This window comes from Xyrauchen texanus, chromosome 3 (assembly GCF_025860055.1).
Source record: "Xyrauchen texanus isolate HMW12.3.18 chromosome 3, RBS_HiC_50CHRs, whole genome shotgun sequence".
Classification (NCBI taxonomy): domain Eukaryota; kingdom Metazoa; phylum Chordata; class Actinopteri; order Cypriniformes; family Catostomidae; genus Xyrauchen; species Xyrauchen texanus.
Window position 1 is genome coordinate 46,139,159 of NC_068278.1, and position 19,884 is coordinate 46,159,042.

The window sequence follows — 19,884 nt, forward strand, 5'->3', positions numbered from 1 at the left end:
CGGAATATTCATTAAATTGTTCTTTTAGTGTTCCAGTTGGACACGAGGGTGAGTAAATTATGACAATGGACCCTTTTCACACATCTGCGAGCCTTGAAGAGGAATTCGTCAAAGTTGACTAAACTTAAATTGCGGTGAATGGCAGACCACAGCTAATTACATTTTTGCTCACCTGTTTGCTCCAACAGCGAAAGATAAAAATCAACGATTATACTTTCACAGCTTTGCAAAAGAAGATAAAAATGTGCTGTGCTGGATAAAAGCAGTAAGAAGAGAGAAACAGGCCAAAATTTCTGCCACTCCCTCAACATCTGTGTTAAGGCTAATTTATACTGATTGGGCGAACAGGCTTTGCTTAGTTTGCCTACAAATGATGATGAAATGCAGTGACGTTTTTGTTCTACTAAGGTGTTCGTTTGGTGCGATTTCTCATGTTCGTGCACATCTCTAAAATTCTTGACCCAAGAGAACTTGGTTGGTCGAAGAGTGCTGATGACTGGTTAAAACTATTCGTGGGTGTGGTTTGTAAATGGCGGTTTTAATTTACAATCGCGCATACCAGCTGAGGAGTTGTTACCTAGATTACTGTTTAAATGGATAACTTTGAAGCCTGTCTCTTAACATGGGGCTGGAACAGTATGTTAAACACTGTGACAGTTACACCACCCTAAACTAACTAATATTAAAATGAAGTTGCGTGAAGTAGAAACGGCAGCTTCGTTTGCCTAGGGTGCTTTAGTTCGTCCAGCAGAAAAAAGTTTGGCTTCTTTCAAAGCATAAACCAGGCTTTAGAAGCCTCATTGTATTAAACTCAGGGTAATAATTTTACACTAAATATTTAAAAAATTGGAAATATATTTATTTTTTTGCTACATTTACATTGTTAAAGAAGGTGGAAACGCATCATAACAGATCTGTGAAAAGGGTCCATTCCTTCAATAGGCTAATGTGTCAGAACTACTGCTGAAAAACTTGATTAAGTACACACAAAACTTAACTCATCCTGGTGAGTCTGTGCTGATGTAACTAGTCATACTTAACCCACTCTCAGTGGGATTCGAACCAGCATCTCTGACATCGGAGGCAGGCATGCTAACGAGGAGGCTAAAGGCTACAGCCTCTAATCGCTAATGCGCCTCTTGAGGCTTACACACTGCAAAGCTACCTACCAGCTGTCTACCATTACTCTCACCCCCCTAAACCTCACTCCCATCTGGGTCATGGCACCACTGTAACTGGTCCTGCTCGACCCGCTCCGAGAGGGATTTGTATCGGCGTCTCTGGCATGGGAGGCGGACGCGCTAATGAGGATGCAAAAGGCCTCTAGAGTCAGTCGCTTGTGCGTCTCTTGAGGCCAGGGGAGTGAGGTCTACACACTGCACAGCTACCTATCAGCTGGCTACCATTACACTGACACACATAAGATGAATTACAGAAAGTCAAAACTAAAAAAGCCTGCTTTTAAAAAAAAGGCCCATTTTCTTGTCGAAGTTGAACTTCACGCAGACTTTGAACCCTAATGACTATAAATGAGTCTGTCAAGCTCTTCCAGCCTGGATCCTTCTCCTCTGTTTACTTCCCCCATCCGGACCTCAACCAACCAGCATTCAGCATTCCATTGCATCACTGCAAGATGTATACACAGGGTTGCTAAGCAACGGCAATATTTCATTACAATTTCATTACAGAGTGTAAAGCCACATTATTCAGAGTTTATTTATTGCCCGCTTTGAAACATTCATTGTTTACCCCTCAACTCTTTGCTAAGAGGATTGACTGTCATGTTGACATTATAACAAGTGGCTTGTTCACTGAATGCTCATACAACACCAAGTGAACACTGTAAGGCCATATTAAAGGTCTTTTGCTTGAGATCCACTAGTTTCGGCTTATGATCAGAACTGTACAGTGGCCAAATTTAAATGTGACCTATTTCTATGGCTTGCGTGTGCATGATGAAATGATTCCTTCACTGGCAAGGCAGGCATTGCTCTGTGATATGTCTCTTTACTCAGGAGAGAATGTAAGCTTTCTTCTGTCTTTTTCTCTTTCTCCCATGACAACCTTGGCACTCATCCCAGATGGCATGCACACACGTGGGTATTGGTGAGTTTGTATGGCAAATCTTATACTGTTGCTATTATTGCAATTGTCTACCTTAGCGGTCTTTCTGCCTTCATCCTGGAAGACAGAAACAGATAAGAACAAAGAGAAAAAGACTTATAGGAAAATAGCTACCCCTAACTATTTTTTTTACATGGTACTATATTCACTGGCGACCTGTCCAGGGTGTCCCCCGCCTTTCGCCCAATGTTAGCTGGGATAGGCTCCAGCCCCCCGCGACCCTGTACACAGGATAAGCGGTTGACGATGGATGGATGGATGGTACTATATTCATGCCATGTTTTTTGCGCATATATTATTATGGCAATATTAAGGTATTCTTTGATAAACCTTGGATTATTTCATATAAATACCTTGGTACATGAATATTAATTTGCAACATATCAAAGTACCATGGTATTTACATTTATTCATTTTACACATGCTAAATTAATAAACGTAAATGTGCCTTCTGATAGCATCACTGCACCATTGTACTGCCACAGTACGTTTTTAACCTATGCACTAGCCTGCTATTAAGTAGAACCAATGTTCTATTCTGGGATATGTACTGTTTTGCATCTGCATTATATTTCAGGGGTAAAAATCACTCTCTTTTAATTATCCTGATGCTGAAGTCCAGACCTGCGCAAACGCCATGAGCCTGCAGCTCAAAACTTCAAAACCTCCTTTTATCTATTGATATAGGACAGAATTTCACTTATGTATTCCACACAATAATAGCAAATATAGCATCATGTTTTATTTATGAATTTATGCTTGCTCCCCAAAACGCATATGCCACAAAATACCCTATTTTGCTGTTGCTAATCTAAATAATGCACTGGGTCCTCAGTAAATCTTAGATGAGGACAGTGTATATGTGTGTGTGTGTGTGTGTGTGCAGGGGTGTACATTCCAGGGGGGATGGGGGGACATAACCCCCCAATAATAAAAACAAGCTAAAGTACAACCTACCCCCCAATTTATACCATGATCAATGGAAACATGTAAATTCTTCACACACATTTCTAGTGTCCCCATAATTCAAATAATTAAAAAAAAAAAAAAAAAATGTTTATGTAAAACTGTAGAAAGTTTTCTGTGTGTGTTAGGTTTACGGGTAGGGTTAGGGGATATAATCTATAGTTTGTACAGTATAAAAATCATTATGTGTGTGTGTGCGTGTGTGTAAGATGCCTAAATGTTAAAAGAAGAGAGGGCATATTGCCTCAAAAAGCTTTCATACTTATTCTCACACACCTTATTCTCTCTCTCTCTCTCTCTCTCTCTCTACTCTCACACACACACACACACACACACACACACACACACACACACACACACACACACACATTCATATATGCCCCCAAACAGTCCATTAGTGACAATCCTGCTCTCACAAACATTCTGTCCTGCCTTAGTTTTAAGCTATGAATACACTCCTTGCGTACAGATAACCTCAGAACACACAGAGGGAGTTTGTGGAGGAGGGGCATCCGTGACGCCCCAGAATGCTCGTTACATCACCTCTCCTGCTTTATTGCATAATATAATAAAATTATAAATATGTGAAAGTCAACCAGAAAGATTCAGCCTCCAAAAACACACAGCACAGCAACTCTGCACACTCTATCTCTCTTTTTCTCCCTTTCAGTACTGTATTGTGTGATTTGTGCTCTATTGCAGGGTTTATTTGTCTCTGAATCAGTTTAAAAACTTTTTATAAGTAGACATTTTGGCTTTACAGACAAATTATCCAGCAAATGACATTTACAAAAATTTTTTTCTACTCTTCTGAATGTATAGAACATAATTTTATCTGCAAACATGTAGCCAGCTTTGATCATATATTTTTTATTCATTAATTTTGATAACAATTAACAATGCTAAAGGTATAGTTCAACCAAAAATAAAATAAAACTCTCATTTACTCACCCTCATGCCATCCCAGATGTATGACTTTCGCAGAATGAAGATTTTTAGAATATCTCAACTCTGTAGGTCCATATAAAGCAAGTGAATGTTGGCCAGAACTTTGAAGCTCCAAAAAGCAGATAAAGGCAGCATAACAGTTATCCATCTGATTCCAGTGGTTTAATCCATGTCTTTTGAGGTGATATGATAACTTTGGCTGAGAAACAGATCATTATTTAAATCCTTTTTTACCATAAATCTCCACTTTCACTTTCAGAATGTGAAAAGATTTGAGTGGAAAACAAAAAAAAAAAAGTGTTCTGTAACACTTCTGTAAAAAGTGTTTTAGAAAGAGCAAAATAATCTACTTAAAATGTTAGCTAAGTAATTTGTAGTGGATTACTTATATTGAGTAACTTGCCCAACAAAGGTCTTCTTTTTGTGTGATTTCAAAGGCATCTGAAGGCAGAAGGAAATATGGTACAGCACATTTCACCCATGAGATCATTGTTATCAGTATCATATTGCATTAGCTTGCACAGGATGTTTAAATTATAATAATGGTTAAAAATGAATGATATCCCTTTAAACTGAAATTATATGAAGAAAACCAGAGACAGGTAGCCATACAGAACGAAAGAAAGAAAAGACAAAATTTGGTCTGTATTCTGCAAAATACAAAGGATAAAAATGTTTTATTTTTTGATCCTGAACCATCTGACAAGTGATGTTTAGAAATACAGATTCACACAACACATGCAGTTTGAATATGTTTTTCTTGAGCCAGGGACAATACAATGTTGCTCTATTCCATTAAAGAGTTTATTATTTGTATGATGGTAGGGGCTGTTTTGCGTGTAATGGTTTTTGATTGGAAGATTGAGGTTTTGTTATGAACACATTTATGGGCTGTATATTTTGTCAGCTTGGGTTAAACAGATATCGTTTGTGTTGCCTGCTTGCATCTGAATGGTGTAAAACAGTATGCAAATTTGCACAGGTTTTTTTTTTTCTTCTGTTTTTTGCTTATTGGACATTTTCTTTCCAGCACTAAAATGATGATGTGAGTCCTCAAGAGCAAATAGTTCATCATTATTTTGCAACCACCGGTTTTTTTTTTTTTTTTTTGAGGATTATTATGTAATGTTGATAGCCACCTCTATAGCAGTGAAGTACCCCTTCTTTTGACTGATGGTTGCTCCTCCGTTTGTGTGTGTGTGTGTGCAGTGTGCAGTAAGCGCCGCCCAGGCTTCAGCTCAATTCATATAGAGAGAGAGAGTGAGAGAGTGAGGAAGGAGAGAGAGAGAGAGAGAGAGAGAGAGAGAGAGAGAGAGAGAGAGAGAGAGAGAGAGAGAGAGAGAGAGAGAGAGAGACGCAGACTCCCACCTCGCCGTGAGAACAGAACTGTGCCGAACCGGACGTGCGTTTCTCTTTTATACACCGCGCGTTGTTCACCGCGGATCCAGAGTCGCAGCTGGCGTCGGGGTCTCGAACCTGCGGAAAGGACACGGATCCAAGACCGGGACTGACTCTGAGGATGATGAAGGTGAGGATGAGGCTGATTCTCCCGTGAGCGCCATTCTTCAGGCTTTCCGACGGTCTCTGCTAGCGGTCAGAAAAAAAAAGGGGGGGGGGGTGTTAAGTCTTTTTCTTTCTTTTTTTTGTAAGGGTAGACATGCTCGAGCTGAAAAGAGGTCGCGTTTAACGCTAAAGCGCAATAGTGACATCTCGGCACATTAAGTATTTTCTTTTTATTTAGGTTACCAGATTGCATTGCACGAACGGCTGCGCGTGAAATGGATGCTCCCCCTCGCATTGCTATCCGTCCGCCCGCGCGGAGCGACTGACCACCGTTCCAGCGCTATGGAAACGGGAGAGAAGGAGCGAGCGCGCGACAGAGGGGGATACCCAGCATCTCAGCGCCGCCTCGGGCATGTCAGTGACGTTGGTATATATTTTGCTCTCCTAAATGTGTCACGGCGTCCGTTAGTTAAACTTAAATGCACTTTATAAGAAACTGTTCACATTTAATTGAAGTGTTATGTAGGCGCGAGCGTGTACGAGTGCGTTGCATTTGTTTCTGCGGGCTCGCTCGCCTCCATCGTTTCGTGTTAAATGCGCGGTTTTCTCATCTATTGATTATGAACGACCGGTGCACACCGGCATTGTGTAGTGAAGTACCGGAGCGCGCGCGTGCGTGGATCCGCTTCATATATTTTACAGACATGATCGGTGGTGCGCAGTTTATCCGATATGTCAAACACGAGCGTGTAATTCGTGGAGGAGACCTCCACGTTAGGCCGTCGATGACTCGTCCCTGGCCTCTGTCAAGCGTTTGATAGAATAAAAACGTAAAAGCTGAGAAGCGATGCGATGGAGGCCGAACTTGTCGTGTACCTTTCAACGGTGGGGCTCGCGCCAACGCTCTTGCGAACTTGTGCAGCTGGCAAATTGCGCGAGTGGCCAATGAGCACGTGAAAGGAGGCTCGCGAATTTTGTTTGGGTGAGGTGTGTCCGTGAACGCATCCCGATTTGAGCTGATCTGATCACACTGAGCGGAGCTCAGCATGACCGCTTGAGATGCTCTGATGATCACAGGTGCCTGATGACAGGGGGACACCATGTCTACCCATCCTGAGTACTTGCTGTGCTTCTCACATCCTTAATTTCCTTTGCACCATCCTACAGTTAAGTGTAACTATATGCTTGGCCATTTTTAGAGAAGCCACAAACGATCTAGTGACCTGTAATCATAACATTACTGACTATTAAGGTAATGGTTTATTAATTATTTACTAATAGTTTATTTTAAACTGATTAAACATTCCATCACGTGTGCAGTTAGAGATGTTAGACTGTAGTGAGTCAAAGCTCATTAGAATTTAATGAACCACTTCTGTTTTGTTTATCCGTAACTGGACTAGTTCCTCTCATTCAAGATGATTATGGAATTATTGCCATCAGCTAAAACATGAATCAGCTGAATTAAAAGTGAATCAGCCACTTGAACTCATGTTGCTGAACTAATCATTCTTTGATGTTTCTTGTGTTTACGCTTGAAGCACATATTTGCAGATCTGGGGCTTTGTTGTGCGTTGGAGCAGAATGGTTTGGATGCATCCCACTAAAGTGCAGAAATCGCTGACTCACTATCTCTACAGGGAAACAAAATTAGTACTGAAAACTTCAGTGATGGTGTGCCGCCTTCATCAAACTTGTGCAATCAAAGATACTAAAAGTAACTTTTCAGGTGTTCACCAGCTCACCAGCACGCAGTGTAAAATCAAATTAGTTGACCTTCCTTAGAGTTTTTAAGGCAATCAGTTTGCTTGCTTTTTTTAGGTAAACATGCAGATTTTGCTCAAGTAAACTGAACTTAATTTTAAGTAACGTTAACTAGTTGCAAGTAAACTTAACTCATCTATGATTGAAGTATCATTGTTTTCATTTAAAAAAAATTAATTGAGTTATTGCACATCTTATGGGTATTCCACACAGCCGCAATTTTGTACTGGAGTACTCGAAGCCGAAGTCTAATGAACATACAGCTCTGGAAAAAATTAAAAGACCACTGCAAAATTATCAGTTTCTCTGGTTTTACTATTTATAGGTATGCGTTTGAGTAAAATGAACATTTTTGTTTTATTCTCTAAAGTACTGACAACATTTCTCCCAAATTCCAATTATAAATATAGTTATTTAGAGCATTTATTTGCATAAAATAACAACTGGTAAAAAATTTAAAAAAGCACTGTTTTTAGACCTGGAATAATGCAAAGAAATCAAGTTCATAACCATTTTAAAACAGAACCCTTAGGAAGGGTTCACAAATCAATATTTGGTGGAATAACCCTGATTTACAATCACAGCTTTCATGCGTCTTGGCATGATTTCCACCAGTCTTTCACATTGCTGTTGGGTGACATTATGACACTCCTTGCTCAAAAATTCAAGCAGCTTGTTTGATGGCTTGTGGCCATCCTTCTTCCTCTTGATCACATTCCAGAGCTTTTCAGTGGGGTTCAGGTCTGGAGATTGGGCTGGCCATGACAGGATATTGATCTGGTGGTCCTCCATCCACACCTTGATTGATCTACGTGTGTGGCATGGAGCAATGTAATGCTGTAAAAAACAATCTTCAGAGTTGAGGAACATAGTCAGAGCAGAAAGAAGGAAGTTTTCTTCCAGGATAACCTTGTACGTGGCTTGATTCATGCTTCCTTCACAAAGACAAATCTGCCAGATTCCAGCCTTGCCGAAGCACCCCCAGATCATCACTGGGAGAAATGTTGTCAGTACTTTATAGAATTAAACAAAAATGCAAATTTTATTCAAACACACCATACCTATAAATAGTAAATCCAGAGAAACTGATAATTTTGCATCGCTGAGCTGTATATTTGAGTTATGATTTCAAGTACTGTTGAATTTAGTACAATTTAAATGTTTTTATAAATGACAACTTTAGGGTTAATTAAAACTAGTAAGAATAATAAAAAATGAACTTTAAGTTGAGTAAATTAATATTATCATTATTTTACAATTTAAGATAGTTCTTAGTATTCACATTGGAAATGTACTAACAATATTTATTCCAAATGCATATCATAGCTTTTGTTTTATTTTTAAGCATTGACGAGTTCAAGTGTGATGAAATGAAAAGGTCTTCAGTACCAATGATCCTGTTAATGCTTCATTAGCTTCTCTGTTTTTCTTTTAAGCAAAGTACATTTTGTGTGTGGCTCTTATTAGGATGTTACATGGAGCCTTAAAGGGATATTTTACCCAAAAATTAAAATTCTGTCATAATTTTTTCATCCTTATGTTGTTCAATAACCATATTACTTTTTTCTTCCGTAAAACAAAAAAGAAAGAAATTAGGCACAGTGTATGGGAAAAAAGATGCAATGAAAGTGAATGGTGACTAAAATTTTGTCTAACATCTACTTTTGTGTTTCATGGGAGAAAGAAAGACATACCGGTTTGAAACAACATGAATAAATAATGACAGCGTGAACTATCCCTTTTACACAACTAATGTATTTAAGAATGTTTATGTTCTGTCTTACTTATTCCTTCTAATAATATTAGAAAGATTGGCAGAATTTTTTTAACAGATTGTCATGTGGAAAGAGGTTGTGTATACACATTGAATTATGCAGTAGTTAGCACTGGTGTGGGATGTTGAACACTGAATGTCATTCCGTATTGCCAGGGTATATGCATTAGCATGTACAGCCACTGTCTTCAGCTGTTCTCTCCCAACAGGTCTGATGCAGCTCTGCACAGTGTTGCTGACTTGTGATGGGTTGTCTGAGAAATTGAATGCATGAATTTCAAGAGCTGCTTGGACTTAAAAATAGTCTAGAAAATGAATTTATATTGGTAGACTTGTTTTCTATGCTCTAGAGATTTACCTACTGTTTGTGTGATGTTTTGTTGAGTCTGTATGCTTATGTTGGCATATTCTTTGAAACAGAAGTTTATGGATTCACTTTGCATGCTACGTTCAAGACATTAGCAAACTCTTATGCTATTCTCTGCATCTTTAAATGTGCTAGAATTAGCTCTGAAACTCTAGTACTCTTATATAAATAGTGATTCTGGAATGAGTGGTCACCTGAATGGTAATGTGTTCTGGATTGTATTGAGGTTTTAATGGTTCTGATCTCATGGTGCAGGCTGAGATTTGAGATTTGGCCAAGTGTGTATAATACTGTACATAGATAAAGCATCACTTACACACCTAATGTGCATCATTTGCTCTTCATTTTGTTACTAGAAAAGCTTCTTGTCTTTGTTGGTAAGTAAAAAATAGAGGTTGCCAACATTTATTTTAGTTTGACCAAAATCACTTGAAATCACATCATGTCATGATAGACCCTTTGCAGATTTTCGGTTTTGGACACGAAAGTAAACGATAGAGGGGTAAACTTATATAGCTGAATAAGAGACAATAGCAAATATTGTTTTTGCATTTCCATTTGGAAAAAATCCACTTTTATGTTTCCACAACTTTCCAGTCCAAAAGAGGGAGAGAGAGAGAGAGATGGATTACGAGAGACCGATGCCAAATTTTATGTCACTACCTCAGTAGCTGTATTTGAAACCCCACTGCAGCAGTGTATTCTTTTTAATTAATGCCAGGGTTTACAACACAAGAATAATGTTATGAATTTACGTTAGCCTAAATAATGAAAAAATTGGATATCTAAAAATGTTTGCTTGATATTTGTTGCTAAATTTGATGTGGAAATGTGTCATCACAGTCTGGGAAAGGGGTCTTTTATGATTTCCAAACTTATAAGTACAAACTTGAAGTCTCTTTCCCTTATCAGCATCCTCTTATCGTCAGGAGTGATTTAAATAATAAAAAAATTTATTTAAAAATAACTAACAGAAAATTCGGAAACTTGATTCTATTTAGGGACCGTTTACACTACAACGTTTTCAGCTAAAACGGTTTATGCGTTTTGGCTGTTCGTTTACACAACAATGGCGTTTTGGGGCCTGAAAACGCAAACTTTGAAAATGGGTTTCAAAGTGCAAGTTTTTTAAAACGATGCCGTTATCGTCTCCGTGTAAACATACTAAAACGCAAATTTTTGTGAAAACGATGACGTCATGCGCATATGTATTACGTGTTCAGTCTATAGGCATTAACTACGAGAACGTCATCCTTACCTCCAGGGCGAACAGACCAACATGAGATCACCAGTTGGAGTCCTTAAAAAGGTGGCATGCTTTATAGTCCAGGGTCACTTGTAGTACTAAAGCAACCTCATCGTCCATCTAGAAAAAATAGCTTGATGCTTTTGCCATCTTCATTGTTTGTATTCACCACTCTGTGGAAGAATGCTTATGTGTGCAGGCACATAGTGTTTCTTTTCAAAGTGACATCTGCAACTACTGGCCTGTCATGCATAATACAGTGTATTTACTTGTTTTCACGGATCCGTGTGAACGGGGATCGTTTTGACAATGTTGTCGTCTGTACGCAAAACGTTAAAAAAATGCAAAGGAAAAACATTTCCATTTTTAGTACATTGCTGTCGTGTAAACATACCCTTAAATTCAAATGAGGCTAATTAGGGAATATCCGCTCACTTCAGAGCATTGTTTTCAGTGAAATTATCAACCTGTGATGTTTTGATTGAGTCTAGATGCGTTTGTTGGTGCATTCGTCAAAATAGATGGTTTTGGATTCACTTTAATATCCAACTCCTTTATATCCAACTTTATACCCAAATCCAAGGGCGTGCACAGACCTCAGCAGTAGCAGGGGCGGAAGTATAAACGAAGGGCACTGATATTTTTTTGAATGAGTAGTACTAGACTAAATGTGACACGGTCGCTCGCTCCCATTATAATTAATAAAGCTGTCTACACTGCAAGTGTTCGATGTCAGAAATGCGGTAGCAATCAAGTATTTTGGGTCGAGTACTGGATGAACTTCTACATTACTGTACAGAAATTAGACTTTCTATCTGACACTTTTACTCATCTGAGGCAACGGCACTTCGATGACATAATTTCCAGTGACTTTTTTGCACTCTTGAAGGGCACTGCAGGAAGGGGACGCCATTCGAAGGGTTGTTCCAAATGAAAGTGAGAAATGTAATCCTTCCTCGAGGGGCCCTTCCGCAAGACTGTTAGCGAAGGGTACATTCATACAGTAATGCCATGTTCTTTTCAGAATACCTACTTCAAAGGCTCTGTTATTCGGAGTAGGGCATAGGGATGGCCACTTTCAACTGGAATTCGCCCTGTTTTGCTGTTGCGCGTGCTGTTAAAGGCACCTCTGCCTAATTTTCTTTAATGCTATCTCGATTTGCAATGAAATTTCACATTGAAACATTATTACTGTTATTTTGAGATTATTAAGATATTAAATTTTGTTACATTTAATCATTTTATGTTTTATATAATACATTTGATATTTTTCTGTATGAACAGCAGGGCACCTTTAGATTTGCGAAAGGGGCTAGTCCCCTGAATGGTGATGCAATCTGGATTGTACAGAGGTTCTGATGGTTCTGATCTGAGATTTGGCCGTGCATTCTGGCCTTTTACATCAGCGTGGGGAAGTTTTAGGACTGTTCCACAGAGCCGATGTATTTTCATATGGAGAGGCATGTGCATCCAAAAATATGACGACGTAAGTGCGGGAAAACGAAGAGAATGGGCAAATTTAGAAACATTTGCACTGGGAGTGTAGGCTGGGAATCCACCCACCCACACACATACATATATACACACATGCACAGTTGCTTGATATGAGCTGTATCACACACACACACACACATACACACACACACACACACACAAAATATATTTTGCAGCTTTCTTGCCTGAAAGGCTTTTGTGCTTTTTCTCCAGTTGTGTTTGTTTTAGAAACCGTGTGGGCAGGCAATTCTGCATAGGTTTAAAGCATTTATAATCTAAATTTAGACTTCAAGAAAGTGCAAAATGTTTTATCACGATGATTCATATCAGAACGTGGAGGGAATAACAGGCTTGAGCAGCATCATACTGCTAAGCAGCTCAGGCTCAAATAGTTCCTTATAACATTTCGTTCATAATGTTATTGCACTGTCTGTACAGCTCGTTGTTGTTTTTTTTATTATCTCCCTTTGCAAGATATTATAAGAATTAATGGATGTATGAGTTTGAGTGTGTGTGTGGTTATGAGAGTTTTTTGTCCATAGCATTACAGTCGATTTTAATACACTCTCTCTCTATCCCCCCCCTCTCTCTCTCCACGTGCTTTCTCCAGTTCTCTATCCTAGACTCCTAGCCCACTGTACTCCGATTACATAATCGTCCTCCCCAGTCAGGTGTGTGTGCGTGTGGGTCTATGATGAGGCAGCATCCTCTGGTCTCTTAGATGGTCTGTTTTCTTTTTTCCCTCTCAATGGAGAAGAGTTCTGTGCTGTAGTTTTCTCAATTATAGGGCTGTTCTGTCTGTAGCACAGCAATGATGACACTGAATGAACAAAACACTTAATTTGTGTTGCACCTTATCCAAAGCTCTTTATTTGTTGAACAGAACTCAGTTGAGCCAACTACAGTTTGTAGTGCCACCTGGATGGAGTGGTGGCAGACAGCGAAGACTGGAGTGCTGACCTACAGCAGTTGTTCTGTTGGGTGGGCTTGAGATATTGCATTATTGGACATGGAAGCCTGTTAGTGGTCCAAATTTTGGCTGGAAGCTGGGATGAATGCACTTTTGAAAAAAGTGCATTCAACAAAAAAACAAAACACTATATATTCAAAGGCCATAGAGAAGTCAGAGCCTCAGCTTTGTGGTATGTCTAAAAGACAGGACCTTTACTGGAGCACTATAATGTCGTAATTGCAAGTGGGAAACTCAGTATGTTCTTTGAGCCCCAACTTTCTTATTTCTTATTCTGGAGTGCATGTCAATTAAAGAATTATGGAGTGGAAGCAAATTGGTTTTGATAATAATAATTATGTTTTAATTGTGAATGTTGACTGTACAATTGAGTTTGGACACATTTTGTGAAATCTTGATAAAGAATAACAATATAGCATAGAATAAAGCAAGAAATTACTACTCATTTAACTGGTTTATAAGGAAAACCACACTTGCATGAAAGAATTAAAAGAGAGAACAAATTAGAAAATTTCCCAACATGTCAGTATTATTTTGACCAAAATTACTTGAACATACTGTACATTACTTTTGAACTCATAACCTTGCTAACAAGACCTACAGTTTATATGCTGATCTAAGCTGGTTAATGCTTGTTAGTGGTGGTTTGGTGTAGGTCTAACCGGTGGACCAGCAAAACCTAGCTAGTAAATTTGGTTGTCTTTCAGGTGAAGCTGGTTAAGATAGTTAAGAAGCAAAAATTTGGTTCAACATTTTGGGATTCCCAGATCTTAGTTCTTTAGGTATTTACAGCTGCGCCACCTGCTATGTACTATTTTTGGGAGTTGCATACACCCCCCCCTAAAGTGGCAGATACTCTGGGAATGGTGATTACTGCTTTTGGAAAAGGTCATGAGGCATCAGTGTATTACGTCCTGCTAATTCAGTGTCTGGGGGACGGAGCTTTAACTTCTATCAAGAGATTATGGGAGAAAGATTTAAACTTGATATTGGAGGAGGGAGTGTGGGCTAGGATTCTAAAAGGCATCAAGTCAGCATCTAGAGATGCAAAGGTGTGCCTTACGCAATTCAAGATTTTACATAGATTCTATTGGGCCCCCTCTAGATTGTATAGGCTTGGTCTTAAAGACACACCCACCTGCTGCCAATGCCAGTCAGAAGATTGAGACACAACCCATGTTTTTTGGTGGTGTGTTAAGATCCAAGAATTTTGGTTGAAGGTTCAGAGTTTTATGTGTGATGTGTTGGGCACTCAAATTTCATTTTACCCCAGACTCTGTACTTTAGGTGAAGGGGCGGCCATCAATATAGGGGATAAATCCGGTGTTATGATTGGCAGACAAATTGTTTTAAGGGGATGGAAGTCGGCTGGAGTACCTTAATTTCAAGAGTGGTGCACGGAGATGGGGAGAGTGGCGGCTTTTGAGCAAGTGTCATCCAGAAGGCTGGAACTTGGATTCGTTTGTTGGGAAATGGGGCAGCTATTTCACATTCTTGGAGGGCTCTCGGGGAGGGGCAGTGGAGTGAAAATTATAGTTTTAAATATGTGTGATTATTATATTTTTGTGTGTGTGTGTGTGTGTGTGTGTGTATGCTCATGTTTGACAACAGGATGTTTGTTGAGGGTCAGGGTGGGGTTGGGGAAAGGGAGGGGTAATAGTGGGGGTAAAATGTTGATTCTGTGAATATAGGGTTTTCTTTTCTTACATTTACATTTATGCATTTGGCAGACGCTTTTATCCAAAGCGACTTACAGTGCACTTATTACAGGGACAATCCCCCGGAGCAACCTGGAGTTAAGTGCCTTGCTCAAGGGCCCAACTGTGGCATCTTGGTGGTGCTGGGGCTTGAACCCCTGACCTTCTGGTCAGTAACCCTGAGCCTCAACCACTGAGCCACCACTGTTTGAATCAATAAACAATTTTAATCAGAAAAAAAGATGGGGACACCAGCATCCCATGCTGGGTGGCTGACCAGCACAAAAATCACAACATATGCTGGTGACCAAAATGCTGGCAAATGAAAAGGAATCTTTTCATCTCACTTAGTTCTCACTTCAAGGGTTCTGGGTTCTGCCCTTCAGAGTGAGTAGGGCATAAAGATGATCACTTTTATTTGGAATTCACCCCCTATCTGTTCGAAAGTTAGGGTCATCCCTCAGGGTCTATGCAGCCTCATAATTTTAAGCAATACAGAGCAGAGTGGTCTAAAATTTACACCAGAGGTTTAGAAAACAAGACGTAGTTTGGAAGCTGGGTTTATGCAGGTCTTTTCATTGCACCAAAGGGCCCTAAAATTTAGCTTTTTCACCTATGGATAAACCGGCTCTAGCGTTTTAGGTTTAGGAGCTTTACTGCCATAGTTTGTAAAAAATTCTGCAAAGGCCTCCCAAGATTTTGGTTGCCCTGAAAATTGTTCACTCAAGAGCTGCAAGACCATACCTGAGGGTGTAGCAGTGTTTATGTAGTGTAATTCTTAATCAATTTCAATGTCAATCTCGTCCATGTCAACTTTGGTCAAATGTCAAAAGAGAAAGAATCTTCCTGGGTACAGTTCATTCATGCAAGAATAAAGGCAAGAGGAATGAAGAGACGACAGATAAGCAGTAAAACACTGAAGGCCAAAAGTTTGGAATAATATACAGATTTTGCTGTTTTGGAAGGAAACATTTTAATAAAATGTTTTTATAGATTCCTACAGTAAATAAAGAAAAGAAAAACATATATACATAGAATCAACATTTAAACCACACAATTGCCCCTCCTAATGAGTAATCATGCTAAATTGCAAATTTGGTAATAGAAAATCACTTGCCATTATATCAAACACAGTTGAAGGCTATTTGGTTTGTTAAATGAAGCTTAACATTGTCTTTATGTTTGCTTTTGAGTTGCCACAGTATGCAATAGACTGGCATGTCTTAAGGTTAATATTAGGTCAAAAATGGCAAAAAACTGCTTTCTCTATAAACTGGTCAGTCAATCATTGTTTTGAGGAATGAAGGCTATACAAGGCTTGAAATTTCCCCCAAAAAATGAAGATTTATACAAAGGTGTACACTACAGTCTTCAAAGGCAAAGGACAACTGGCTCTAACAAGGGCAGAAAGAGATCTGGTAGGCCAGATGTACAACTAAACAAGAGGATATATACATCAAAGTCTCTAGTTTGAGATATAGATGCCTCACAATTCCTCAGCTGACAGCTTCATTGAATTCTACCTGCTCAACACCTATTTCATGTACAACAGTAAAGAGAAGACTCAGGGCTGCAGGCCTTATGGGAAGAATTGCAAAGAAAAAGCCATTTTGAAACAGAAAAACAAAAAGAAAATTTAGAGTGGGCAAAGAAACACAGACATTGGATAACAGATAATTGGAAAAGAGTGTTATGGATCTTAACCCCATTGAGCTTTTTTGGGATCAGCTAGACTATAAGGTGCGTGAGAAGTGCCCGACAAGACAGCCACATCTATGGCAAGTTCTACAGGAAGCATGGGGTGAAATGTCACCTGAGTATCTGGACAAACTGACAGCTAGAATGCCAAGGATCTGCAAAGCCTTCATTGCTGCAGATGAGGATGTGGAGGATTTTTTTGATGAGAACTCTTTGAAGTTTTTTTTTCAAATTGTAATAGTCATTTTTCACATTAATAATGTCCTGAATATACATTGTGATCAGTTCAATGCCACTTTGGTGAATATGTTTTCCATTAGAGCAAAATCTGTACATTATTCAAAACTTTTGGCAGCCAGTGTACACACACATTCATTTGTTTTTCTATCATGGTGGGGACTTGATATGTGTTGATAGGCTAATTGACTAATTGGAGTCAATTGGTGGTGGATGTATTTTAAAGCCTATCTTCAAATGCAGTGCCTCTGCTTGACATCATGGGAAAATCAAAAGAAGTCTGCCAAGACCTCAGAAAGAAAAATTGTGGTCCTCCACATGTCTGGTTCATCCTTGAGAGCAATTTCCAAATGCCTACATGTACCACGTTCATCTTTACAAACAATAGTGTGCAAGTATATACACCATGGGACCACATAGCCATCATACCGCTCAGGAAGGAGACACATTGTATCCTAGAGATGAACATAGTTTGGTGCAAAAAGTGCAAATCAATCCCAGAACAAGAGCAAAGGACCTTGTGAAGATGCTGGAGGAAACAGGTAGACAAGTATCTATATCCACAGTAAAACGAGTCCTATATCAACATGACCTTAAAGGCTGCTCAGCAAGGACGAAGCCATTGCTCCAAAACTGCCATAAAAAAGACAATACAGATTGCAAGTGCACATGGGGACAAATATCTTGCTTTTTGGAGAAATGTCCTCTGGTCTGATGAAACAAAAATTAAACTGTTTGGCCATAAGGACCATCGTTATGTTTGGAGGAAAAAGGGCGAGGCTTGTAAGCTGATGAACACCATCCCAACAGTGAAGCATGGGGGTGGCAGCATCATGTTTTAGGGGTGCTTTGCTGCAGGAGGGACTGGTGCATTTCACAAAATAGATGGCATCATAAAGAAGGAAACTTATGTGGATATATTGAAGCAACATCTCAAGACATCAGCCAGGAAGTTAAAGCTTGGTCATAAATGGGTCTTCCAAATGGACAATGGCCACAAGCATACCTTCAAAATTGTGGCAAAATGGCTTAAGGACAATAAAGTCAAGGTATTGGAGTGGCCATCACAAAGACCTGACCTGTATCTGATAGAAATGTTGTGGACAGAACTGAAATAACATTTGCTAGCAAGGAGACCTACAAACCTGACTCAGTTACACCAGTTCTGTCTGGAGGAATAGGCCAAAATTCCAGCAACTTATTATGAGAAGCTTGTGGAAGGCTATGCAAAATGTTTGACCCAAGTTAAACAATTTAAAAGCAATGCTACCAAATACTAACCAAGTATGTAAACTTCTGACCCACTGGGTATGTGCTGAAAGAAATAAAATCTGAAATAAATCATTCTCAACTTCTGACTTCAACTGTGCATCAGATCACACTAAAACAGAGAGAGAACAGCTGATGAAGAGCATGTACAACTTTTAAACATCACACTTTATCCACAGCTTATTCTCATGTGAGACATTATTGCTGAAGGTGGCACTGCATGCTTGAGAGCTGTAGGCTATGAGCCACATGCATTGCTGGGACAGAAGTGCATCTTTTCCACTGCAGTTTTTCTGACTGATTTGCATAATCCTACTGCCTACTGTTCCCTTCAAAGAGAGAGAGAGAGGGAAAGAGAATAGAGAAATTGAAGCACATTGTGACCCAAGAGGAAGAAATAGAGAGAGAAATATCTTAACTCCATAAATCATACTCAGAAATCATACTTCCTGAAAACCTAAAAAAATATTCCTTTTTCATCACATTGGCACATCTGTTCAATGGGACAAACGCACTCTGTATTTACACATGCAGTGTCAGAAATTAACTTTATTTGACTAATTAACTAACTTATTCTTTTTTTCTTTTTATTAATGGGCAAAATGTGGCCCCTGTAAAAAAGTTTTATTAAGGGGCATTTAGTTGTTTTCTAACCATATACATTTTTTATTTATGTGAAATACAAAAAACATAATCAATTAATTGAAACAAATTGTCAAATTGATCAGTTAATGGTTGTTACCTATACAAACAAATCAACATCAAATACTTATCTATGTCTAAGATATCAAAACACAATAAATGCTCTGCTAGAATGCGTTATAAATAGTTGGTTGGTCACAATGTTAGATTGGACAGTTTTCAGTTTAGTTTATTTCTTTTAAACCATTTAAAATGAGCTCCTTTTTCAACAACAAGGCCTATGTATCATATGTTAGATATTAGATAAAAACTGAGAAATTCACTATGTTTTCCACATTTAAAAAAATCTGGGGCATTTTTTTTATCGTTTTCGGTGGCATTTTTGGCCTGAGCCCAGATTTATTTAACAGTACACACATGCAAACATACGATCCATCTCTCATACCACAAATATACACAGCCCTACTGAAAAAACCTGCATGTGACAGAGTTTAGCTTTATTCAAATGAGCAACAACACAATGCAGGGACTACCAATGAGAGTGCAGACACATACAGTTGGATTCTGCAGTTGATTAAAACAGCCTACTAGAAACCAACAGTATGACAATTGGCTAACCTCCAGCAAATAAATTCAGCAAATATATTATCTTATTATAGATAAAGTCACTGTGTTCAATTAGAAAAATATGCAGGGCATAGGTAATGCATCTACACACAGATACACATAGCCTCTGGTGTTGATTCTGTACAGAAGATAAGAGGAGCAGTGATGGTGAAGTGATAATACAAACCCTTATAGACCTGTGTTTATCTGTATGTGAACAGACGCACACTTGCTTCTTGTTAAGTAACTCAGAGTGCTGTACATTTGAACAACAGACTTCAATGATGGAGTCCTGTTAACAGATCAACAGAAAACGGTTGTGTCGATGAGTTGACACTAGGGGTCGCTCCTGCAGAGCCCAGATATCTGATCTTGAGAAAATGCCAATAGAAATTGGCGTGTGGAATTTTCATGCCACTCCCCCAGACATACGGGTATAAAAGGAGTGACGCTGCAAACACACATCAGGTATCGCACTGAGGAGCCGAGCCAAAGACCCGGCCATTTCAGTGGGGAACGGAGGTTACGTCAGTAACTGAGTTTAGGTGGAATACAACACACGGTCTTTACCAGTTAGAA

General features: G+C 39.1%; 1 protein-coding gene across 4 annotated transcripts in view; it reads left to right on the top strand.

The window, feature by feature from the left end:
- The first annotated feature begins 5,397 nt into the window (after positions 1-5,397).
- Positions 5,398-19,884, top strand: part of arhgef9a (Cdc42 guanine nucleotide exchange factor (GEF) 9a) — a 49,598-nt gene continuing 35,111 nt past the window's right edge. For all 4 annotated transcript variants that reach the window (XM_052112630.1, XM_052112639.1, XM_052112647.1 and 1 more), the window contains exon 1: positions 5,398-5,566. In XM_052112630.1, coding sequence (XP_051968590.1) covers positions 5,558-5,566 — 9 coding nt within the window. In that variant the 5' untranslated portion in view covers positions 5,398-5,557. The remainder of the gene's footprint in view (positions 5,567-19,884) is intronic.